At 45.9% G+C, this 20,390-nt stretch overlaps 2 protein-coding genes across 20 annotated transcripts in view; one reads left to right on the top strand and one right to left on the bottom strand.

Moving 5' to 3' along the window:
- DCP1B (decapping mRNA 1B) overlaps positions 1-3,363 on the bottom strand; it is a 41,944-nt gene extending 38,581 nt beyond the window's left edge. For 2 of the 4 annotated variants that reach the window (XM_043441759.1, XM_043441760.1), the window contains exon 1: positions 3,178-3,363. In XM_043441759.1, coding sequence (XP_043297694.1) covers positions 3,178-3,321 — 144 coding nt within the window. In that variant the 5' untranslated portion in view covers positions 3,322-3,363. The remainder of the gene's footprint in view (positions 1-3,177) is intronic. The other 2 variants (XM_043441761.1, XM_043441762.1) reach the window with 1 other exon arrangement.
- The window catches only part of CACNA1C (calcium voltage-gated channel subunit alpha1 C), a 449,723-nt gene that overhangs the window by 19,263 nt on the left and 410,070 nt on the right, over positions 1-20,390 (top strand). The window lies entirely within an intron of this gene.

Here is a 20,390-nt window from a genome sequence, read left to right as displayed (position 1 = left end):
GCACAGCCAGCGGCAGAAACCACTATTTTCACACGTCTCTCTCCTCCTCTGTTTTCTGGTTTCCTTTTCTCTCGTCATGTCCTGTCACCTAGAACAGAGGACCTGCCTGTAACTCTACTTCATCTACCACACAGAAGACAGCAACGCAGCTGTGGTTCTCAGACAAACTGATCACCTATCTGGTGCAGAATATTGAAATAAAGTAAGACGGAAACATCACCCAGCTAGGACACAAGAAATCTGCCTCAGAGGAAGTGGGAAACTTGTAAAGTGAAAATGAGAAGTGATCATTTCAGTTCCCTGGGAAGGGCTCTTTTCCAACTCTCCAGGCCCTGATGAAAATGCTCTTACTAAAAAAAAAAAACTTAGGTATGCATTTGTCTGATTAACTAGTAATCAGACTATGTAACTCAGAATTTTAAATATACTTTTGCTATTTACATGGCTTAATCTCAACATTCTATTAAACCTCTCAATATTTTGTTATTTTTTTATGTCCATTAGCAGTGTCATTCAAAATTTAAGTACTCTTGTCTTTTTGGTGAAAAATACATTCTTTAGGAAACAAAAGTGTAATATTAAAATGATAATTCTGAAGAGGCACACAAGAAATTGGAAGCACAAGCTTCTCCATGCTCAAGTAATTTCATCATCCTTAAATGGATTAAGTAAAGTGACCACTTGCTATGAAGACAGAACACTTTTCTGTCTTTCAGTATTTGACTCTGGACTATTTCATCCCATATCCTAGGCAGGCTGTTCATACAGATCAGTGTAGACAATGCTAATAGCCTTTGACTTGTTTGTTTTTTCCTTAATGAAGCAGTAACAGAAATAACCTTTTCCTTAAGGGGAAAAAAAAGGGCTTTAATGTCCAATTTTAGTTTTGGAAATTCAAAATGAGAATTATAAAAGGCATGTTTCTCCTGAAATTATTCTGACTCAAAACATGCAATTCTGAATTGATTTATGTTCTTTGTCTCAGTTTCTCCACTGAAAAGGGATGACCAGCTTACATCACCTAGATTTTTTTTTATTAAAAACATATTTTTCATCAAAGGCTCTATAACACTTAGAAAAAGGCCTTTGGGTGTAAATTTCTGGTTTATTATGGCTGAAACAGCTCATATTCATGCATTTTCTTGTTCCCTCCACAGTTATCCAGGGTAGCCAGATTTTTTTTTCTTTCTAGGCAAAGCCAGGTTTGGGGGTTTGAGAGACAGTGAAAGCAAAATGTTATTAGATCCTTCTTACGTCCTGCAAGTAAAGAAGACTTTTATGTTAAAGTATTAGTTTACAGTTCTGAGGGATTTTAGCTTAAATTTTAAAAGTACAATCTAATGATTTGATACTATATTATAAAAACTAAGAAGTGCTAAAACAATTCAGCAGTTCAAAATTTAAAATAATAAAGTAGAATGTAAAATAATGCTAGTCCACAAACTACTGGGGCTTGTCAGACTCGTGGACACTTTTGAAACAACATAATCTATATCTGATTATTCTGTTAAAATAATGAAAAGTCAATCTCCATTTACCCTCTAAATCTGCTTTTCTCAATCACATATGCAGCATCTGAGTCACCTAAGCAGCTTTCAACGAGTAACAAACGCCTGGGCCTCATACCCAGAGACTCTGATCTGGTGGGCTGTACTTCCTTTTCGGCAGCACCGGGTCTTCGCTGTGGCATTTGGGCACTTCATTAGTTGTGGAGCACAGGCTTGAGGGTGAGGGGTCTTGAGGGGGAGTGGGCTCAGCAGCTGTGATGCAAGGGCTCTCTAGATGCCCCCTCTCTAGTGCCAGGCTCCTCTGTCCATAGTATTCTCCGGGCAAGAACACCGGAGTAGGTTGCCATTTCTTTCTCCAGGGGATCTTCCTGACCCAGAGATCGAATCTGGGTCTCCTCATTGGCAGACGGGTTCTCCACCACCATGCCACCAGGGAAGCCCTAACTTTCCTTACAGCAGCTCATTTTCCATCCCTTCTTCATTCCATATTCCTCCTGTTGAATGCCTGAAGTCATTCTTCATCCATAACCAGTGTCGTAAGAACCATACTCCTTTATGTCCACCTCCAAGTACTGTCTCCTCTATCTCAAGAACGTCCCACACACTTTCATCAGGTTTCTAAAAGCCCCCACTGTGGAGGCAGATGGAGACAGGGTGACAGTTCTTTTGCCCCCAGCAACTGCCCTGCAGCTAAAGCAGGTCTCAGTCTTTTTTCCCCTGCCACCACAGCCTTGAAGATGAGTACTCTGAAATAAAGACCTTTTGTGGGATGAATTATGCACTGTCTGAAGGCAACAAGTCCAGGAAGCAGGAAAACATAACTCCTGTAAATAATGCATTGTGACACCTGGGCTTTCCGATGAGGCTATAGAAAAGCCTTGCCAGGTACCCAGTATTGTTAGTTACTCGGTAACTATGGTAACACGTGCCTGACTCACTGACCCTGTCCAGAGCCTGTAGGAAACCACCGCTATTCAAGGGGGACCCCTTTCTGTACACGTTAACTTCTCTGAATCCCCAGACTCTCGCCCTGCTGTCAAGTCACTCCAGGGAACGACACCTAAGGCCCTCATCTCTACTTTGGGATTTCCTCGGCAGAAGAAAGACACTATGCCTCTGGCACTTTTCCACACAGCAGGAAAGAGCTACTTGTAGAATATCTGCGTTTGAAAAGATGCCTTTGAAACTGTCCACCATGTCGGTCAAAGTCCTTTACACAAACACAGCCGACACTCTCCTCCGAAAACGGGACACACAGCCAGCTTCCTACCCCGGGACCACGCGGGACCCGCGTCCCTCCATTCCTGCCCTTTTCGGTGAATTTCCTCGGTTACGAACTTGGAGCAAAGCAGTTCTCTTCTCTCTCACGTCAGGACCCACTTAGTGTTTTCGCTTTTGTGAGTGGCTTTCGGGGGGGCTGCAATGACCGTCTGCGGGAGAGAGGTGGCGAGGCGACGTGAACGCGCTGGGCTGTGTCTCGTCGGGGCTCTCCTAGCGGCCGGCTGGGACATGCCGAGGGAGGTGTCCAACCCGCTCCGTGAGTCTGGTCAACGCCACGGGAGGGGCCCGGGGACGGGCGGTCAGGGTCGCCGGACCGAAGGACTGCGGGAGGGTCTTCCTCGCCCGCCCCGCCCCCAGCCTCTCCCCGGCCCCGTCCGCCCGCACGTACCCACTCGTTGGCCCGGTGGCCGAAGGTGTACAGGGCGACCTGGCTGGCCACGTCCACAATGCGGCTGATGTAGGGGTCGTGGCGCCGCAGGGCCGCCAGGCTGATGTCGCGCCCCTTCCCCGCCGGGCCACCCGCCGCCGCCATCTTCCCGTCGGCCCGCGGGGCGCCGCAGCCCTCTGGGCGGAGCGCTGAACGCGCAGGCGTCACTGGTAGATGGCCACCCCGCGAGGGCCCAAGATCGTTGCCACGGTAACCGCCAGGCTGCCCCCGCGCGATGCTGTGAACATCCCGGGTACCCGAGCTTAGCTGGACGCCTGGCACTTCTGTTCCTGGCGCTCCGCGGTCAGAACCTGTAATGATACACACGCCTCGAGCGTGCGTAACTGAACAGGGAGGGAATACTGCGATTTCTTGTGTTCGGACGCCAGGTGGTTCGCAAAATGTGGTCCTGGACTCCGGGGGTGGGGGGTGGGGTGGGGGTGGGGGCTCTGAGGCCCTTTCAGGGGGTCTGCGGGTCAGAACCATTTTCGCGACAATCCTGAGACTCACGTGACTCATGCCCTGTGCTTGCTTTGCACGAATGCTGCAAAGACAATGGTGGGAGAAAGTGCAGGTGTCTTAGCAGGAATCCTGGGAGGCACCGCGCTTTACAGGCCAGTATCGCTAGACAGTATACGCAATAAGGCAGAAAAACCATTACTTTTATTGCATTTCAACTCTTCGGTACACTTTTAAAATTCTGTGTGAAAAAAATAGGAAGAATGCGTAAAGCACGTGCGCCAAGCTGCCATATTTACTTCCAGGAAAACACTTGGATGCTTGAGTTGCAAGCTGAGCTATTTTTTTTATTTTTATTTTCACCAAGCGCTATTTTTACTTGAAAGGAAGATGGACAAAGTATGGTTATTCAGGAAGGCATTTGACAGACACTTTTAGAAAATAAATAACGTGCACCTGTCACTTCCAGGAAAACAAGGGGATAATTATTGTCGCCAGTGATAATTTTTGAGCTTTCAAGCAAGATTGAGAAGTTTACAACATGTGTACCCACTGCCATGAGCCTGACAGCTTCTCAATACACTAAGTGTTTTCTGATAAGATGGCTGAGTGCTTGGAAAGCCTGTGATGAGGGATTTGCTTTTAAAAACTTGAGAGAAAGGTGAACTGTTGATCACTGTGGTATATGTGTAACTGGATGTACATTTTTTGTTAAAATGTTTCAATAAAGTTTCAACATTTCTTTTATAAAGAAATTTGCCTTTGAGTCTTGGGGGTCTTTGGGCAAGGTCTACCTTCTGATAATTTCAGGTAGTATAGTTGTCTCTCTAGTTCTTGGTCCAGTGCTTTGTGCTGAATAGAGATTTGTAAATGCTGATTCTGTTTTACTCAGTCGTAAGTGGGTAGAATGTACTCATTAAATATCAGCTTTCTATAAGAGCCCATGATTTACAGAACACTGAGATCTAAGTTGGCATGAAAAAGAATACAATAACAAGTCCTGAACTTCCAGAGTTTACATCCTAAGGAAGATTAAAAACTTGAAAGGTTTATTTAATTTTCCATATTATAAAGAAAACAAGAAAGAAAAGGTGAAAGACCTTGAAGATTAGAGATCACACTCAGAGAAAGAAGATATATAATGCTGCACTGACTTGAGCATTGCTGTGTTGTTTATCTCCTAGTCTGAGAGCTTTATTCTCTATCCGCGGCCCCCCACCCCCACCAAAGCTTAAATATCTAAGCTTCTAGGAAGAACACAGACTTTTGTCTAATTTCTACTTGAATAATCTGTGTTTGTAAATTTGGGTCACCATCATTTATCCAAATATACTAAGTTACAGGCTCCAGGTTAGTAAAAGGCCATTTTAAATGGGCAAATTCTTTTAAAATTCATGTAACTTCAACTTCCACTGCCTTCCATAGTGTGGTCACACTTACCCTGTGTTTTCAGAAACCTCATCATGGTGCATCCGTGTGTGCTGAGTTGTTTCAGTCGTGTCTGACTCTTTGCAACCCCATGGACTGTAGCCCGCCAAAGCTCCTCTGTCCATGGGATTCTACAGGCAAGAATACTGGAATGGGTTGCCACGCCCTCCTCCAGAGGATCTTCCCGAACCAGGGATTGAATCTGCATCTCCTGCAGCTCCTACATTGGCAGGCGGATTCTGTACTGCGGAGCCACCGGGGAAGTCCCTCATCATGGCACCTTGGACGAATATTGGAGTCTTTGATTATTTTATAATTGTTGTTATGAGATAAGATCTGTGTTAACATTTGGTGTTACAAAGTTGTAAACCACAACTTAAAACAAGTTACAGTATGATTAAAAAAATAATGTCTGGGTTTAGGTTGTTTATACCTTTGCGAAGACTAACATAAAATTCACCACTTAAGGTAATTGTAAGAACACAGTATGCTTAAATTATTTAGAAATAGATATGAAACTGGAAAATGTTTGGTTTTCTAGCCACGTATTGATGTTTGTATACAAATGTAAACTGATGTTTTACAGCTTGCTAGTCTAGAAACATAAATACACAGTCTGCTCCATCAGTACTCCTTACTGTGTTTTGTTTGTGTTTGTGTGTGTGTGTGCTCAGTCGTGTCTGACTCTCTGCAACCCCATGGGATCTTCCCCACCCAGGGATCAAACCTGTGTCTCCTATGTCTCCTACAAGGGTAGGCAGATTCTTTACCACTGTGCCACCTGGGAAGCTCTAACTGTGTAAAGAACCTCTAAGTTGTGCATTTGTCAGGTTGTAGAATGTATTGGAGGGGAAAGAGGAGCTTCCAGGATACCCCTAAGAGTTTGTGATCCTAAAATGACTTAAATACCCTCTGATACCTTGCTGGTGCTGCCTGTATGGATTCCCAGCTCTTCATGCTGGACATTTTATACCAAAGGGTGACACGAGTGAGCAGTGAATGCCCTCTTTTCTCCCAGTGGAAGAAGACGGTCTGAAGCTGTGTGTGTTATCAGTTGTTCTCAATTCATGGTCCGTTTCTTTTTGAAGCAGCAGAGCACAGCAAGAAAGGTACCCCCTTGGAAAGGGAAACTAGTTTTACTTATTTTTAACCTCACCTGGTACTTCAGTTCAATTTAGTCGTGTCCGACTCTTTGCAACCCCATGGATTGCAACACTCACTCCAGTCCTCCCTGTCCATCACCAACTCCTGGAGTTTACTCAAACTCATGTCCATTGAGTCTGTGATGCCATCCAACCATTTCATCCTCTGTCATTCCCTTCTCCTCCCACCTTCAATCTTTCCCAGCATCAGGGACTTTCCAATTAGTCAGTTCTTTGCATCAGGTGGCCAAAGTATTGGAGTTTCAGCTTCAGCATCAGTTCTTCCAATGAATATTCAGGACTGATTTCCTTTAGAAGGGACTGGTTGGATCTCCTTGCAGTCTAAGGAACTCTCAAGAATCTTCTTCAACACCACATTTCAAAAGCATCAATTCTTCTGTGCTCAGCTTTCTTTATAGTCCAACTCTCACATCCATACACAACTACTGGAAAAACCACAGCTTTGACTAGATAGACTTTTGTTGGCAAAGTAATGTCTCTGCTTTTTAATATGCTGTCTAGGTTGGTCATAGCTTTTCTTCCAAGGAGCGAGCATCTTTTAATTTCATGGCTGCAGTCACCATCTGCAGTGATTTTGGAGCCCCCAAAATAAAGTCTGTCGCTATTTCCAATGTCTCCCCGTCTATTTGCCATGAAGTGATGGGATGCCATGATGTTAGTTTTCTGAATGTTGAGTTTTAAGTCAACTTTTTCACTCTCTTCTTTCACTTTCATCAAGAAGCTCTTTAAGTTCTTTGTTTTCTGCCATAAGGGTGGTGTCATCTGCTTATCTGAGGTTATTGATATTTCTCCCGGCAATCTTCTTTTTTTTTTTTTTCTCCCGGCAATCTTGATTCCAGCTTGTGCTTCCTCCAGTCCAGCATTTCTCATGATGTACTCTGCATGTAAGTTAAATAAGCAGGGTGACAATATACAGCCTTGATGTACTCCTTTCCCGATTTGGAACCAGTCTGTTGTTCCATTGGAGAAGGCAATGGCACCCCACCCCAGTATTCTTGCCTGGAGAATCCCAGGGACAGGAGCCTGGTGGGCTGCCGTCTATGGGGTCGCACAGAGTCGGACATGATTGACGTGATTTAGCAGCAGCAGCTGTTGTTCCATGTCCTGTTCTAACTGTTGCTTCTTGACCTACGTACAGATTTCTCAGGAGACAGGTCAGGTGGTCTGGTATTCCCATCTCTTTAAGAATATTCCACAGTTTGTTGTGATCCACACAGATAAAGGCTTTGGCATAGTCAATTAAGCAGAAGTAGATGTTTTTTCTGGAACTCTCTTGCTTTTTTGATGATACAACGGATATTGGCAATTTGATCTCTGGTTCCTCTGCCTTTTCTAAATCCAGCTTGAACATCTGGAAGTTCACAGTTCATGTACTTTGGGTACTGGAACTTGGGGATGATCATATCACAACTTCACAGGGTAGATGAGATGAGAAGAAAATGTCCCTGGAAAAGATTTGCAATGTGTAAAATGTTCTGCAAATGAAAACACTATTACTGTTATAATTATCCTCACCATTATTTCTAGTAGAAGCCTGGAAGGGATTCTTCTTGTCTAATTACCCAGCCAGGGCTCAGATCATCTCAACAAAGTTCACCATAAGTGACAATGGATACATTAAATCCCAAGGCAGTTCATCCCAATATTTTTATGTGATAGAGGATGTGAACTGAGACATATTTATCAGGAAGTTCACAATTAGAGGAAGAAATGATGTAGGAGATGTAGCTCAATGTCCCATGAGATGGCAAAGGGGTTAAGATTTTTTTTTGGATGCGCTGGGTCTTTGTAGCTGCATGCGGGTTTTCTCTAGTTGTGGCCAACAGGGGCTACTCTACAGCTGATGTACACAGACTCCTCTTGTTGCAGAGCATAAGCCCTAGGACATGCAGGCTTCAGGAATTGTGGCAGGCAGCCTCAATAGTTGTGGTTCATGGACTTCGTTACACGGTTACTCGGCAGCATGTGGGATCTTCCCAAACCAGGGACCGAACCTGTGTCTCCTGCATTGGCAGGCAGATTCTTAAACATTGGACCACCAGGGAAGTCCCAGGGGTTAAGACTGACAACAGTCATCAGGTCTTGAAACAGAGTAAGAAGGGGCAGAAGTGGGGAGGGAAGAGGCCTGATGGGGAGGAGAGAGTGGCCTGGAGAAAGAGTCAGAACATCTCCAGTCTGGACCCAGCAGCTGCTTGGACTGAGCCTCTGCTTGCCCGACCCAGAGAGGGCCTGGGGCAACCGGGGTTCTTTGGAGTGAGGACCATTCTTGCGTGTTCTCTTCCGGTGCCTCTTTGCCTCTCTCTACCACTCTCAAAAAATCTAGTCCTTCCACACCTATCGTCAGGGGTCAGGTGATGGCTTCATGGGCCTGGAGGGCGTCTATGATAGCATCTTTTCAGTTGCTGCCCAGAGCCCAGAGCAGGCTGCGAAGAAGAAGGGCCTTGAGTCCTCATGAAGAGAAAACAGGCTTAACACTCTAAGAGCTGACTGGTGGCTGACATGCATGGGCCCAGTCCCCGGTTACTCAGGGCAGTGGGGTGTGGAAGAGACAGACGGAGGCAGTGGACACTCTGCCTGCTTCATGACTGCCCCGAGGAGGGGATGGCGGAAGCCATGCAGAGATTAGCTGCTGGGTCTGTGGAAACACAGGCAGCTCTGTGTCCTGTAAGAGAGGAAGCTGCTGTTCAATGGGGCTGACTTCAGGGCAGAGTGGCTTGTGTGGGCTGTTAGTGGCTCGTCTGCTGGACTCTGAGCTGCCTGTCACATGAAGTGGGCGGCGTGGTCCTGGCCGGTTCATCGCAGTGGCACAGAGTCATCTAGGGATGGCATGATGGCCTTCTGATTTGAGCGGAGTCCACAGTTCTGGGCGAGTCTCCTCACACTTGTGGAGTAAAGGGTCTGGACGGTGCTTGCAGACTCTGTTGTTGAACCGTCCAGGTCAGGTACAGCAATCTTTGCCATCACGGAGAAAAACCCAGAAGCAATAATAAACAATCTATTTAATATGCATTGAAATTAGTTCAAGGGAGCAGCCCATTACGGACTCTGAAATGTTATGCCCTATCAAGGGTGAGGGTGGAATACTTTAGCCAAAAAGAAAAAAAAAAAAAAAGGAAGATTTTTTTCATCTTTTTTTGGTTGTGTTTCTTGTTCTCAGAGGTGTTGGGAGGGCGTTAGGAGGAAGGAATGCTTATCCTCACCATCTTTCCAATGGTCTCCTGCCAGGGTGATCAGTGCTCGCTGTGGACTTTTAGTTCAGGCGAAAGGCAGGTTTTTAACTCTTTGAGATGCCTTCCACAGAGGTTTGAAGGAAGCGGTCAGGAAGAAGTATCAGGGATGGGTGGAATGCATTTAAAGAATTTTCTAATAACTTGTTATTGTTACAACTGACCACAGCAGCTTATCACTTTGTGGTTGATTTTTCTCTTTCTGAACTAGTGTATGAACCCCCAGAGGAAAATGAACTGTGCAATGTTGGGCTGAGCTACACCAAAGTTCAAGGTGAGAGGCTTTGGAAAAACACATGCCTTGGTGGGGAGCAGGGACCCTGGAAGGGACTGGAGGCCCAAGGTGGGGACAGAACCTGCCGCTGTAGGGCTGTGTCCCGCAGTCCGGGCAAATATAGTCTCTGCTGGGCCTGCAGGCTGAGTCTGGTCCCAGTTTCACTGGGACACGGCCATGCCCACTGTATTGTCTGGGGCGCTTTCAGCCCGCAACGGTGGATGTGATGAAACCAGACAAACTTCAGTGCCTGAAACGGTGGCTCTCTGGTCCTTGACAAAGTCTGCTGACCCCCTGGTCTATGTTATTTAACAAATCAGTGAGTAGCTTGCATCAAGGACCCTCTACATGTCAGTAGGCACCCTTGGTGTCTGTTATAAACACACGATGGATTGGAAAGGAGACAGGACGAAGCCTTGTTACTCTGCCCAAGGAATAATAATCTGGTCAAGTAGACAACGATTAGCATATGTGGAAAGATGGGGGTAGTAAAAGACAACATATAATCAAGGGTAAACTTGTGACACACAGATAAGCACTAGGGTTTGCAGAAAAGAAGGGAGGGTTGGCAAGAGCCCCAGTGACTGGAGAAGGTGATACTGAATGGAATGAAGTTCTAGGACAAAAGCAAAATGGACGCCACTTGGGATCCCCCGGGATTGGACTCAGCCTCTATTCCCACTCTGTCATCTAAGTCACTGAGGCTTTTGGCCTCATGTTTATGGGATACTTTAATGACCAGAAATATATCTGAGTCCCTTGAACTGACTGATTTTTCTAGGATATGGGATTCCTTCAATCTCCCTAATGGCTTCCTAGGTGGCTCAGTGGTAAAGAATCCACCTGCTAATGCAGGAGAGTCAGGTTCTATCCTGGGGTCGGGAAGATGCCCTGGAGAAGGGCATGGCAACCTACTCCAGTATTCTTGCCTGGAGAATCTCATGGACAGAGGAGCCTGGTGGGCTACAGTCCATGGGGTCACAAAGAGTCAGACTCGACTGAGCAGGCACACAGACTTCCTAAACTTCAGAGGATTTAATCTCATTACAGTGGCATGATGTCGTTCTTTTTTGGAGACAGTACACTGCTGTGAGCTTGGGGTCGGAGGCCAGGTTCTGGTCCCCTTTACACTGTGGAGCCTTGAGGACTCGAGCATTCTGGACCTCAGTTTCTGCATCTGCAGAGTAGGGACAACGATAATGTCTGCCTCTTCACGTGGTCGTGAGAACAGCAAAGGCACGTGAAGTTGACTATATGAGGCACGGCTCCGTGGATGGTCCGCCACTGGCCACTGCTCTGGGAGACAGCAGGGTTTACGTCTGTCCTGGACAAGAGAGCCATCCTTGCTTCCAGAACAAAAACGGGTGCTGCACTGTTTATAAAGGCACTTTGAGCAGAGAACAAAGTACATTAGTGCAAAGTGCAAATGACCTCTCCCCGCTGTTTAGGTTACTGATGGGCTTGAGTCTTAATTTTCCACATGATGGCCACTGCCAGGCCCCCAACTCACTTCTGTGGTGTCCTGGGGATCCTGGGACGGGACTCGGGTCTAGACCTGCAGGAATCATGGCAGGTGTTCTCGGGGTGCCCGCTCCCTTCAGAGGCCAGGAGGGTTGGCAGTGTGATGGTCTCGTGGATGGTGGCGGGTGCTTTCCTGCATCTTCACCCATGTCTTCTGTTGTGGACGGAATTACATCGAAAGCAGACGGGTTTTCCTGATGTATAATGAGATGCTAGCACTTACTTTTGTGACTGTTGTGAGCCTTGCTGAATGAGCCCTCTGAGACACTCTGATGTCATCACAGAACACGAGGCTTTAAACCAGGGTCTGAGTGTTCAGGGCCGGCTCTGCTTCCCCTGTGGACAAAGCCTGATAGCAGCCTTACCTGTCTCCCTGGAGGTAACTCGAAGATGAAAGGGCAGGGTGATCACTGCATTTTCTGTTGGTGACAAACGGCCTCTGCCGTGCTTGACCTTCACTGCTGATTGTGGACACTCGGGGGGCCTGCTCAAGGAGGGACGAGGCAGTGGGGGGCTGCCTCTGAGTCCTTTCAGACTAATACACTAAGTTTTTAAAAATTGAAATATGGTTGATTTTGGAGAAGGAAATGGCAACCCATTCCAGTATTCTTGCCTGGAGAATCCCATGGACAGAGGAGCCTGGCAGGCTGCAGTCTATGGGGTCACAAAGAGTCGGATGGGACTGAAGCAGCTTAGCAAGCATAGTTGGCTTACAACGTCATGTTAGTTTCACATGTACAAGCAAAGTGATTCAGTTATATGCACATGTATACTCTTTTTCAGATTCTTTTCCATTGTAGTTATTACAAGATATTGAGTATAGTTTCCTGTGCTATACAGTAGGTCCTTATTGTTTATCTATCTTAAAATATATTTCTTTTTCCTTTTTCTTTTTTGCCATACTGTGCAGCAAGCAGGATCCTAGTTCCCTGACCAGGGATGGAACCGGTGCCCCCAGCACTGGGAGCATGGAGTCCTAACCATTGGCCCACCTGGGAAGTCCCTAAAGTAAATTTCTTAAGAACCTCAGACACTGAAGTCACTGTTTGATTTTGTTTGCTCTTACAAAGGATGACATGGGCTTGGTAAGAAAGTAAGAAACCGTCAGAAAAAGCAAACACCTTTAATTAGCTTGAGTTAGCCACCTTTAGCATAAACTGGGAGTGTCCTCAGAGTGGTCCTCACTGTAGCCCCTGTGTCAAAAGATGAGCCCCCTAGGTTCAAATCTGGCTCAGCTGGAAGGGGACGTGGGCGATTTACTATTCCGTGTAGACATCAGCTACCTTCCCTGTGAAATGAGGTTTTTAATGGTCCTGACTTTGTAGGATTTTTGTTGAGAGCCAAGCAAAAAATGCAAGAGCCAAAACATATCAAGTCCTTAATAAAAATAAATGACTGAGATGTTATTTGTTAATAGCAGAACACAGTGAGACCTCAGGCCTCCTGATTTCCAGGTTAATGCTCTTTCCAATGTGGTCATTTATCAAGGCCTATGGTGATCAATTTAGTGTAAAATGGGGCGCTTTGTCCTTTACAGTGATGCCGATGGCCTTGTTTCTTATCCCTTATTTTTAAGGCCTCTTAAGCTTCACTGTATTTCGGTGTCTCCCGCTTAATATAATTCATTTGTTTATCTGTTCATTCAGTTCTCTGATTTGACAAATATCTATTGGGTGTCTCTTAGGTGCCAAGTACTATTTAAATATCGTCAATATAACAAATACATTAAATATGGATCCTGCTTTCCAGGAGTTTAAAGTTTAATGGAGGAAAACCACTAAAACAAATGATTGTACCATGTGTTTATTATGACAGTAGATTTGTTAAAAAAAAAAATAGTTCTAAGAACAGTTTCCAGTTCTCCAGGCAATCTGGAGAAACAAAAAATTATTCCAGTTTTGCTATTAACTAAGGTGACAGATAACCCAATGGACATGAGTCTGAACAAACTCTGGGGGATGGTGGAGGACAGGAAAGCCTGGTGAGCTGCAGTCCATGGGGTTGCAAAGAGTCGGATACGACTGAACAACTGAACATCAACAAAGGTGAGCAGACTCTGATTTAATTGATATGGGATGTGACCTGAGCGTGGGGAATTTTTCAAGCTCCAGGGTGATTTAAATGTGCATCAGAGTGTGGGAACCTTTGATTTAGAAGCTTCCTGCTCGTTAAGAAAGTAAGAAAGAATAGAACTTAGGTACCACAGAGCAGAGAGAGCATCTGACTGGGCCTTTGGGACTTGACAGTGGGTTGCACTTGAAGGTTTTTAAAGAAGAAGTGACACCTAAGTCTCAGAAAGATGTATCTGGCTGTAATGTGGGAAGGGACAGGGCCGGAAACAGAGTATAGGGAGTCAGAGTGACTGAGATGTTTGCTTCTGTTGGTTTTCAGCTTTGAGATTTAATCACTACCTTCTCGCTAAACATCTAGGGAATTCTGCTGATATTTAGAAGGTTGGTTTTTAAATGAGGGTGGCTCCTTCAAGAGCCCTCAGCCATGTATGGGTTTCAGAATGACATGGAGATGAATTACCACTCTCATAAAAATAAAAGGACACAGATAGATTTTGTAATTACTTGGGTAATCTTGGCAATCATTATGCTCCCAAACAGACCTTTCAGAGGGAGGGCAGAGAAGGGGTGGGGTGGCTGATTCAATTACCTGGATGATGGCCAAGCACCCACTTAACATTGTGATTCGGAGATGGCTGTTGTTCTGTGTTTTCTTCTTTATCTACTGCTTCCAGTCATCAAAACACAATTTTGCTGTTGTTGGGTCTGTGGCGCTCACACGTCTCTGCCGGTGACGTCGGGATTCATTCCCCTCGAGCTGCATCAGGTTCAGCTGTCAGTCGAGTGCTGACACTGACTCAGTGCGGGGATAAGAAGCCTCTTAGGACGAGCCCGGCAGGAGAGCCCCTCTTGGCTGGGAGGCTCAGCCGACTTAGACAAAGCATCAGCTGCTTTCCAAATGGACACAAGACTCATGTCCCATCAGAGTGAGGTCGTGAGCACTCTACACAGCCCTTCATGTATAAAGAGCATTCTGAGCTCGAGGGGCTGGAAAACCAAGCCACTGGCCAGTCTACAGACCCCAAAATAACGCATCAAGGGCAGACAGGTGGCATTTGCTGGTTCTCCTGCTGTAAATACCCTCGCCGGGACTTGATTTTGCATAGCAGCACTATCCTGGCTGGACGTGGGCCTGGGGGAGATGTGGAGGTCCACTGCAGGAGGTGTTTCTGCCACACAGACATGATGGCGTGAACTCCAAGAGCAGACATGACACTAAACGCAGTAAAACGGTTGGGAAGTGATGAGCTTCTGAGTATTTCTTCCCTTTGTTTTGAATGTCATCATCTGTTTAGTTGTAGGAGGACAGAACTCAGTTTTAATGCTGGCTCTATCTGACAATTGGTTCACACAATTTCTGAAAATGGAGCACTCTCTTCTCTGAGCTGGTTCAAGCCGGCCCCACACGCCTCTGCTGGGAAAAGGGGAGTCAGGGTATCAAGAGGTGTTGGGGGTTAAAGAGAAGGGGCCCCCAACTGTGAAGTTCAAGGCTGTGGACAAACAGCCTTGCCGTCAGCTGGGATGAGCCAGGCCTGGCATTGAACAGACAGCGGTGCTGTTGCAGGGTAAATTCGGGCCCCTGTCTAAACCAGCGTGATTCAGAGAACTTGGGAAGAAAACTCAGTTCAGGGGCTTCCCTGGAGGCTCAGTGGTGAAGAATCCTGCCAACACAGAAGACACAGGTCCAGTTTCTGGTTCAGGAAGATCCCACATGCCTCGGAGCAACTAGGCCTGCGCGCCAAAATTTATTCAGCCTGTGCCCTAGAGCCTGCGCTCTGCAACAAGAGAAGCTCCTGCAGTGAGAAGCCCATGCACTGCAACCAGAGAGTGGCCCCTGCTTGCTGCAACAAGAGAAAAGCCTGTGCAGCAACAAAGACTCAGCACAGACAGAAGTAAAATATAAATAGAATAAAATTATTTAAAAAACTCAGTTCAGTTTGACCCTTACCTTAAAGGGGACAGAGAACTTGACTTAAGATATGGCAAATCTGATTCTAAACAGACAGCGCTCGAATGTCCATTTGAGCAGAACCATCAAGTGAAACAGCAGTAGAGCCTTCTGCTCACCATCAGGCTGGGGTTTCTGTCCTAATCTGCTCTCTTACCAACCTGCAAGCTGCAGTCCCAAGTCCATTAAAAAAAAAAAAATTTAACCCTCCCTTGAATGTTGCCTAAGGAGGGAGTGAGCTCCATCTCCTCCACTGAGAGGTACGAACCTGTTGTCTGTGGATGCTACTGAAGGCATGCCTTCCCAGGTGGTGCAGTGGGTAAAGAATCCGCCTGCAATGCAGGAGACTCAGGAGACGTGGGTTTGATCCCCGGGTTGGGAAGATTCCCCTGCGGAAGGGAATGGCTACCTACCCACTGTACTATTCTTGCTGGAGAATCCTAGGGACAGAGGACCCTGGTGGGCTGCAGTCCATGGGGTCTCAAGACAGACACGACTAAGTGCTAATGCACTGTTGGCACAGAAGACAGGCCAGACGGTGACTTCATGGAGCTGTCACTTTGGCTGCTAATGGTGTGAGGCTGGATGGGGCAGCTGGAGGGCTTGTGGGAAAGACGGAATGGGAGTCCTCAGGTGGAAATGTTGAGGAGCGGGCTGGAGTGGGATGACCTCTAGGGGGCATGTTCTTTGTGCAAGGGGACCCACTAGCCAGAGCATGATTGATCTGCTCACAGGTTTTTTTCGGTTTGACTGTGCCCTTAATGTGTGAAATAATATTTAAAATGAAATATGTACCTACACATCTTTAATAGTTCCCACTTAATTTGTCTGTAAGATCTCAGTGGTAGATGGTTTTCTGTTTCTACAGGCTTGCTTAGCTGCTCATTCACGTCCGACTCTTTGTGACTTCATGGACTGTCGCCCGCCAGGCTCCTCTATCCATGGGATTTTTCAGGTGATAATAGTGGAGTGGGTTGCCATTTACTCCTCCAGGGGAACTTCCTGACCCAGGGATCAAACTCCTATCTCCTGTGTCTCCTGCCTTGCAGGTGGATTCTTTAGCCACTGAGCCATCTGGGAAGCCCGTTCCTACATGTAGATGTTACTTTACTGCACTTCACAGACATTACAAATGAAGGTTTGTAGCATCCCTGTGTCGAGAAGACTTTTTTCCCACCAGCATTTGCTCACTTTGTGTCTCATGTCACTTCAGTAATTCCTGCAAAATTTCAGACTTTCTCAATACTATTCTATTTATTACGGTGACCTGTGATCAGTGATCTTTGCTGTTACTACTGCCAAAAAATTACGACTTGCTGAAGGCTCAGATGATGGTGAACATGCTTCAGCAATAAAGTATTTTTAATTAATGTATGAACATGTTCTTTTAGATACAGTGTGATTGCACACTCAACAGACGAAAGTGTAGACATAATTTATACGCGCTGAGAAACCAAAATGTTCATGTGACTTGCTTTATTGTGATATTCAATTTATTGCAGTGGTCTCAGACAGAACCTACCATATCTCTAAAGTCTACTTATTTCTCATGTTTTTTTTAATTTTCTGTAGATAGGAACTGGGGTTTCCCTGGTTGCTCAGTGTTAAGAACCCGCCTGCCAGTGCAGGAAACGTGGATTCGATCCCTGGGTTGGGAAGATCCCCAAGAGTAGGAAATGGCAGCCCACTTCAGTATTCTCACCTGGAGAATCCCATGGACAGAGGATCCTGGTGGGCTACAGTCCATGGGATTGCAAAGAGTCTGACACAACTGAAGAAGCTTAACATGCACACATATCAATATATTTTATTTTTGTTACAAACTGAGGTTCTTCTGTAATTTTTTGTTTTTTTTTTGGTTCCTGTTTTTAACTTTTCTAATTGGACTAACAAATCACTCAAAAGTGGAAAAAAAGAACTACTTGTGACATCTGGGGGGTGTGTACCATATAATATACATTCTGGGAGAACGCCATTAAAATGTGTTTGCTGCTACATTTTAAAAGAAAAACTGAAACTGCAAAATGATTCTTTTCCTTCAGGTTTTATGGGTTTAAAAAAAGTGGAGAAAGAGCTTTCTAATGTGTTCTTGCCATTCCCCAAAGAAAGGTACCGTAATGCTTGACTAAATTCAAACTGAGTTTTTCTGTTTGTTTACTGATGTCAGGCCAGCAATCTGCAAAATGACGATAGGGGCTGGGGGTGAAGTTCGGGACAGTGTCTCCCGTTTAATCTCTCTTCCAGCTTGAGACCAGCCCTAGAGGACTGCCTCACCCCCGGGGGGTACACACCATCCAAACAGCACAGCGAGGGGCTGGGGAAAATATTCTTTCCCTATTGTATGGCGTTGCCCATACCACATAATTGTAAATTAATTGGTTCAGATGCTCCTTCTTCTCTGAAGGAGACCAATCTGTCTCCCCTCCACCTCTCTTCTGCGTCTTTCCTGTTTGTTAAGCACCTCGGCTTTAATGCCTAAATGCTTCACAGCCGATTTGCGGATCCCCTTGACTCCCAGATACTGAAAATAAATTATGCTGTGGCCGCTATTTATATATTCCTGTTCGTCTGGGCCTCTGAGTTACGGGTTGTCGGCTGCCTTGAATGTTGCATCATAGCAGTTGTATAACCTCTTCCCAACACTGCAGCAAACTTGAATTTCTAAATGCCCGGAGAGTGAGCAGGGAGAATGGTGTTGACCTGAGCCTGGGTGTTCGAAACACAGGTTTCCTTTCCTGGGGGAGGTCTCTGTTGGTTGATCTTTCCAGAACGAGAGTGAGAGACTCATATTCTCCCTGACATTTCTTGCCCAGTTATTTATTGACCAAGTTTAATTATAGGGACCCAGTAAGACAACAGTATCAAGTCTATGAAGAATGAAGTGGTGCTATCGTGGTTGATGGAAAATCCTAATAGATCATCCAGCCTCATCATGTCAGGGCTCTTTAGAGAAAACACACATGTTCAGCATTGGACAGCTTGTCCCCTAAGAGGGCTCTGCTGGGCTGGTGGCGCTCAGAAGTTGGTTTAGAGGAATTCTTCCCTGAAACCTTTGCTGACTCAGAACAAGGCCACCGACACAGAGGAGCAGCTTTGAGCAAAGGGACAGAGGATTCTAAGTCACCCCTCGGTGTTAAAGGATGTCTCAGGGGTGGTGCTTGGAATGAAGGCTTTCAGGTTTCAGTTGCAAAAGAACTTTGTGAATATCTGTTCAAGTGGTTTTCAAACTGTGTTCCACGGAGTCCCGGGGTTCCAGGGAACTGTTCCAGAAACTGCTCAGGTTGTGGGGAGGGGGTCTGCTCCCTCCCTCCTCCACCTGAAGCCGGAACTGCTCCTTGATTTCATCTGTTTTATAGATTGGGCTTCTGAGTCAAGCTTCATTTTAAGAATGGTACAAAAGCCAAGACATGGAAGCAACCTAAATGTCCATGGACAGATGACTGGATAAAGAAGACGTGGTACACATGAACAATGGAGTATTACTTGGTCATAAAAAGGAGTGAAATAACGCCATTTGCAACAACATGGATAGACCTAGAGGTGATCCTACCAAGTGAAGTAAGTCAGACAGAGAAAGAAGAATACCATATATACTTATATGTGGAATCTAAAGAAATGATACAAATGAACATAGCTATGAAATAGAAATAGACTCACAGACTTAGAAGACAGACGTACGGTTGCCAGCAGGGAGGGGGAGTAGAAGACGGATGGACTGGGAGTTTGGGATTAGCTGATGCAGACTATCATATACAGGATGGGAAAGCAACAAGGTCCTACTGTAAAGCATAGGGAACTATATTTAATTTCCCATGATAAACCACCATGGAAAAGAATGTGTAAAAAAGAATGTCTATATGTGTATAACTGAGTCACTGCTAACTAGCAGAAATTGGTATGATACAGTAAGTTGTATAGCACAACTATATAATAAATATATAATAAAATAAATTTTTTAAAAAGAATGAATTCTGCTACTTGAAAAGGCAGTGTTAGTTGCTCAGTCGTGTCTGACTCTTGGGACCCCATGGGCTTCTCTGTCCAGGGGATTCTCCAGGCAAGAATCCCAGAGTGGGTAGCCATTCCCTTCTCTGGTAGATCTTCCTGACCCAGGGATTGAACCCGCATTGCAGGCAGATTCTTTATCATCTGAGCCACCTTAAATAGTTGGAAAACCATTGCTTTAGTTCAACTTCCCTTTATTACAGAAGCGGGTATTGCTGGCCAGAGAGGTTTATAATCTGCCTGAAGTCACACACGAATGATCAAGATGGGTCTAGAACACTGACCTCCTATCCATCAGTTCAATGCTTTTAAATTTCCCCAGTGACCATTGGATCCCTCCGTCTGGCCAGGACCAGCACAGACATATTAGCACAATCTGAGAATTAAAACAGAACCTAAGAGAAAGTGGGTCCTGTCCATGGAGAGGTGGGACCAGCCGGCTCTGGACATGGCCACTCTGGGCTGCGGCCCGTCATCCACCTCTTCAGCTTCTGATCACATGTTAGCACCTATGACGGTGAAATACATCAAGGCAATCTGCCCGCCAGTGGCGTGGCCAGAGATAAATACCTGACAAGCATTCACTTATTTAAAACTTGGTACCTTCAGGCTTTTTGAAGCCCAGCTTCCTGTAACTTGCCCTTAGACGTGCTGCTGCCTGTCGATCCTCTGACGTCTGGGGCTGTGATGAGCATGTTTGTAGAGATTTCCCACTTTTTAGCACCGTCATCGTGTGGCGGGAGGGACAGGAGCCCAGGCTGAGGCCCCGAGATTGGAAATGACTTGCTCTGTCTCCAGGGGTTTTCCAAACACAGGGCAGGAAGGAGACACAGCCCTGGGGACCCAGTCTACCCGGAAACCACTGCTTGTTCTTGGGACTGACGTGTTTGTATTGCACTTAAAACATCTTATTACTTTATTGTGGCAAAATCCACTTAACATAAAATGAGAGAGCTTACAGTGTCCAATTCAGTGGCATTAAGGACATTTGCGGTGTGGGACCATCCTTCTCTCCAGACCCCAGGTGCTCTCATCCTTCCTGGAGGGACCCCTGTGCCTTTGGCGGCCACAGTCTCC

This window comes from Cervus canadensis, chromosome 21 (genome assembly GCF_019320065.1).
Source record: "Cervus canadensis isolate Bull #8, Minnesota chromosome 21, ASM1932006v1, whole genome shotgun sequence".
Taxonomy (NCBI): domain Eukaryota; kingdom Metazoa; phylum Chordata; class Mammalia; order Artiodactyla; family Cervidae; genus Cervus; species Cervus canadensis.
The sequence above is the reverse complement of the archived record's forward strand: the minus strand, read 5'-3'. Positions and strand labels throughout refer to the sequence as shown.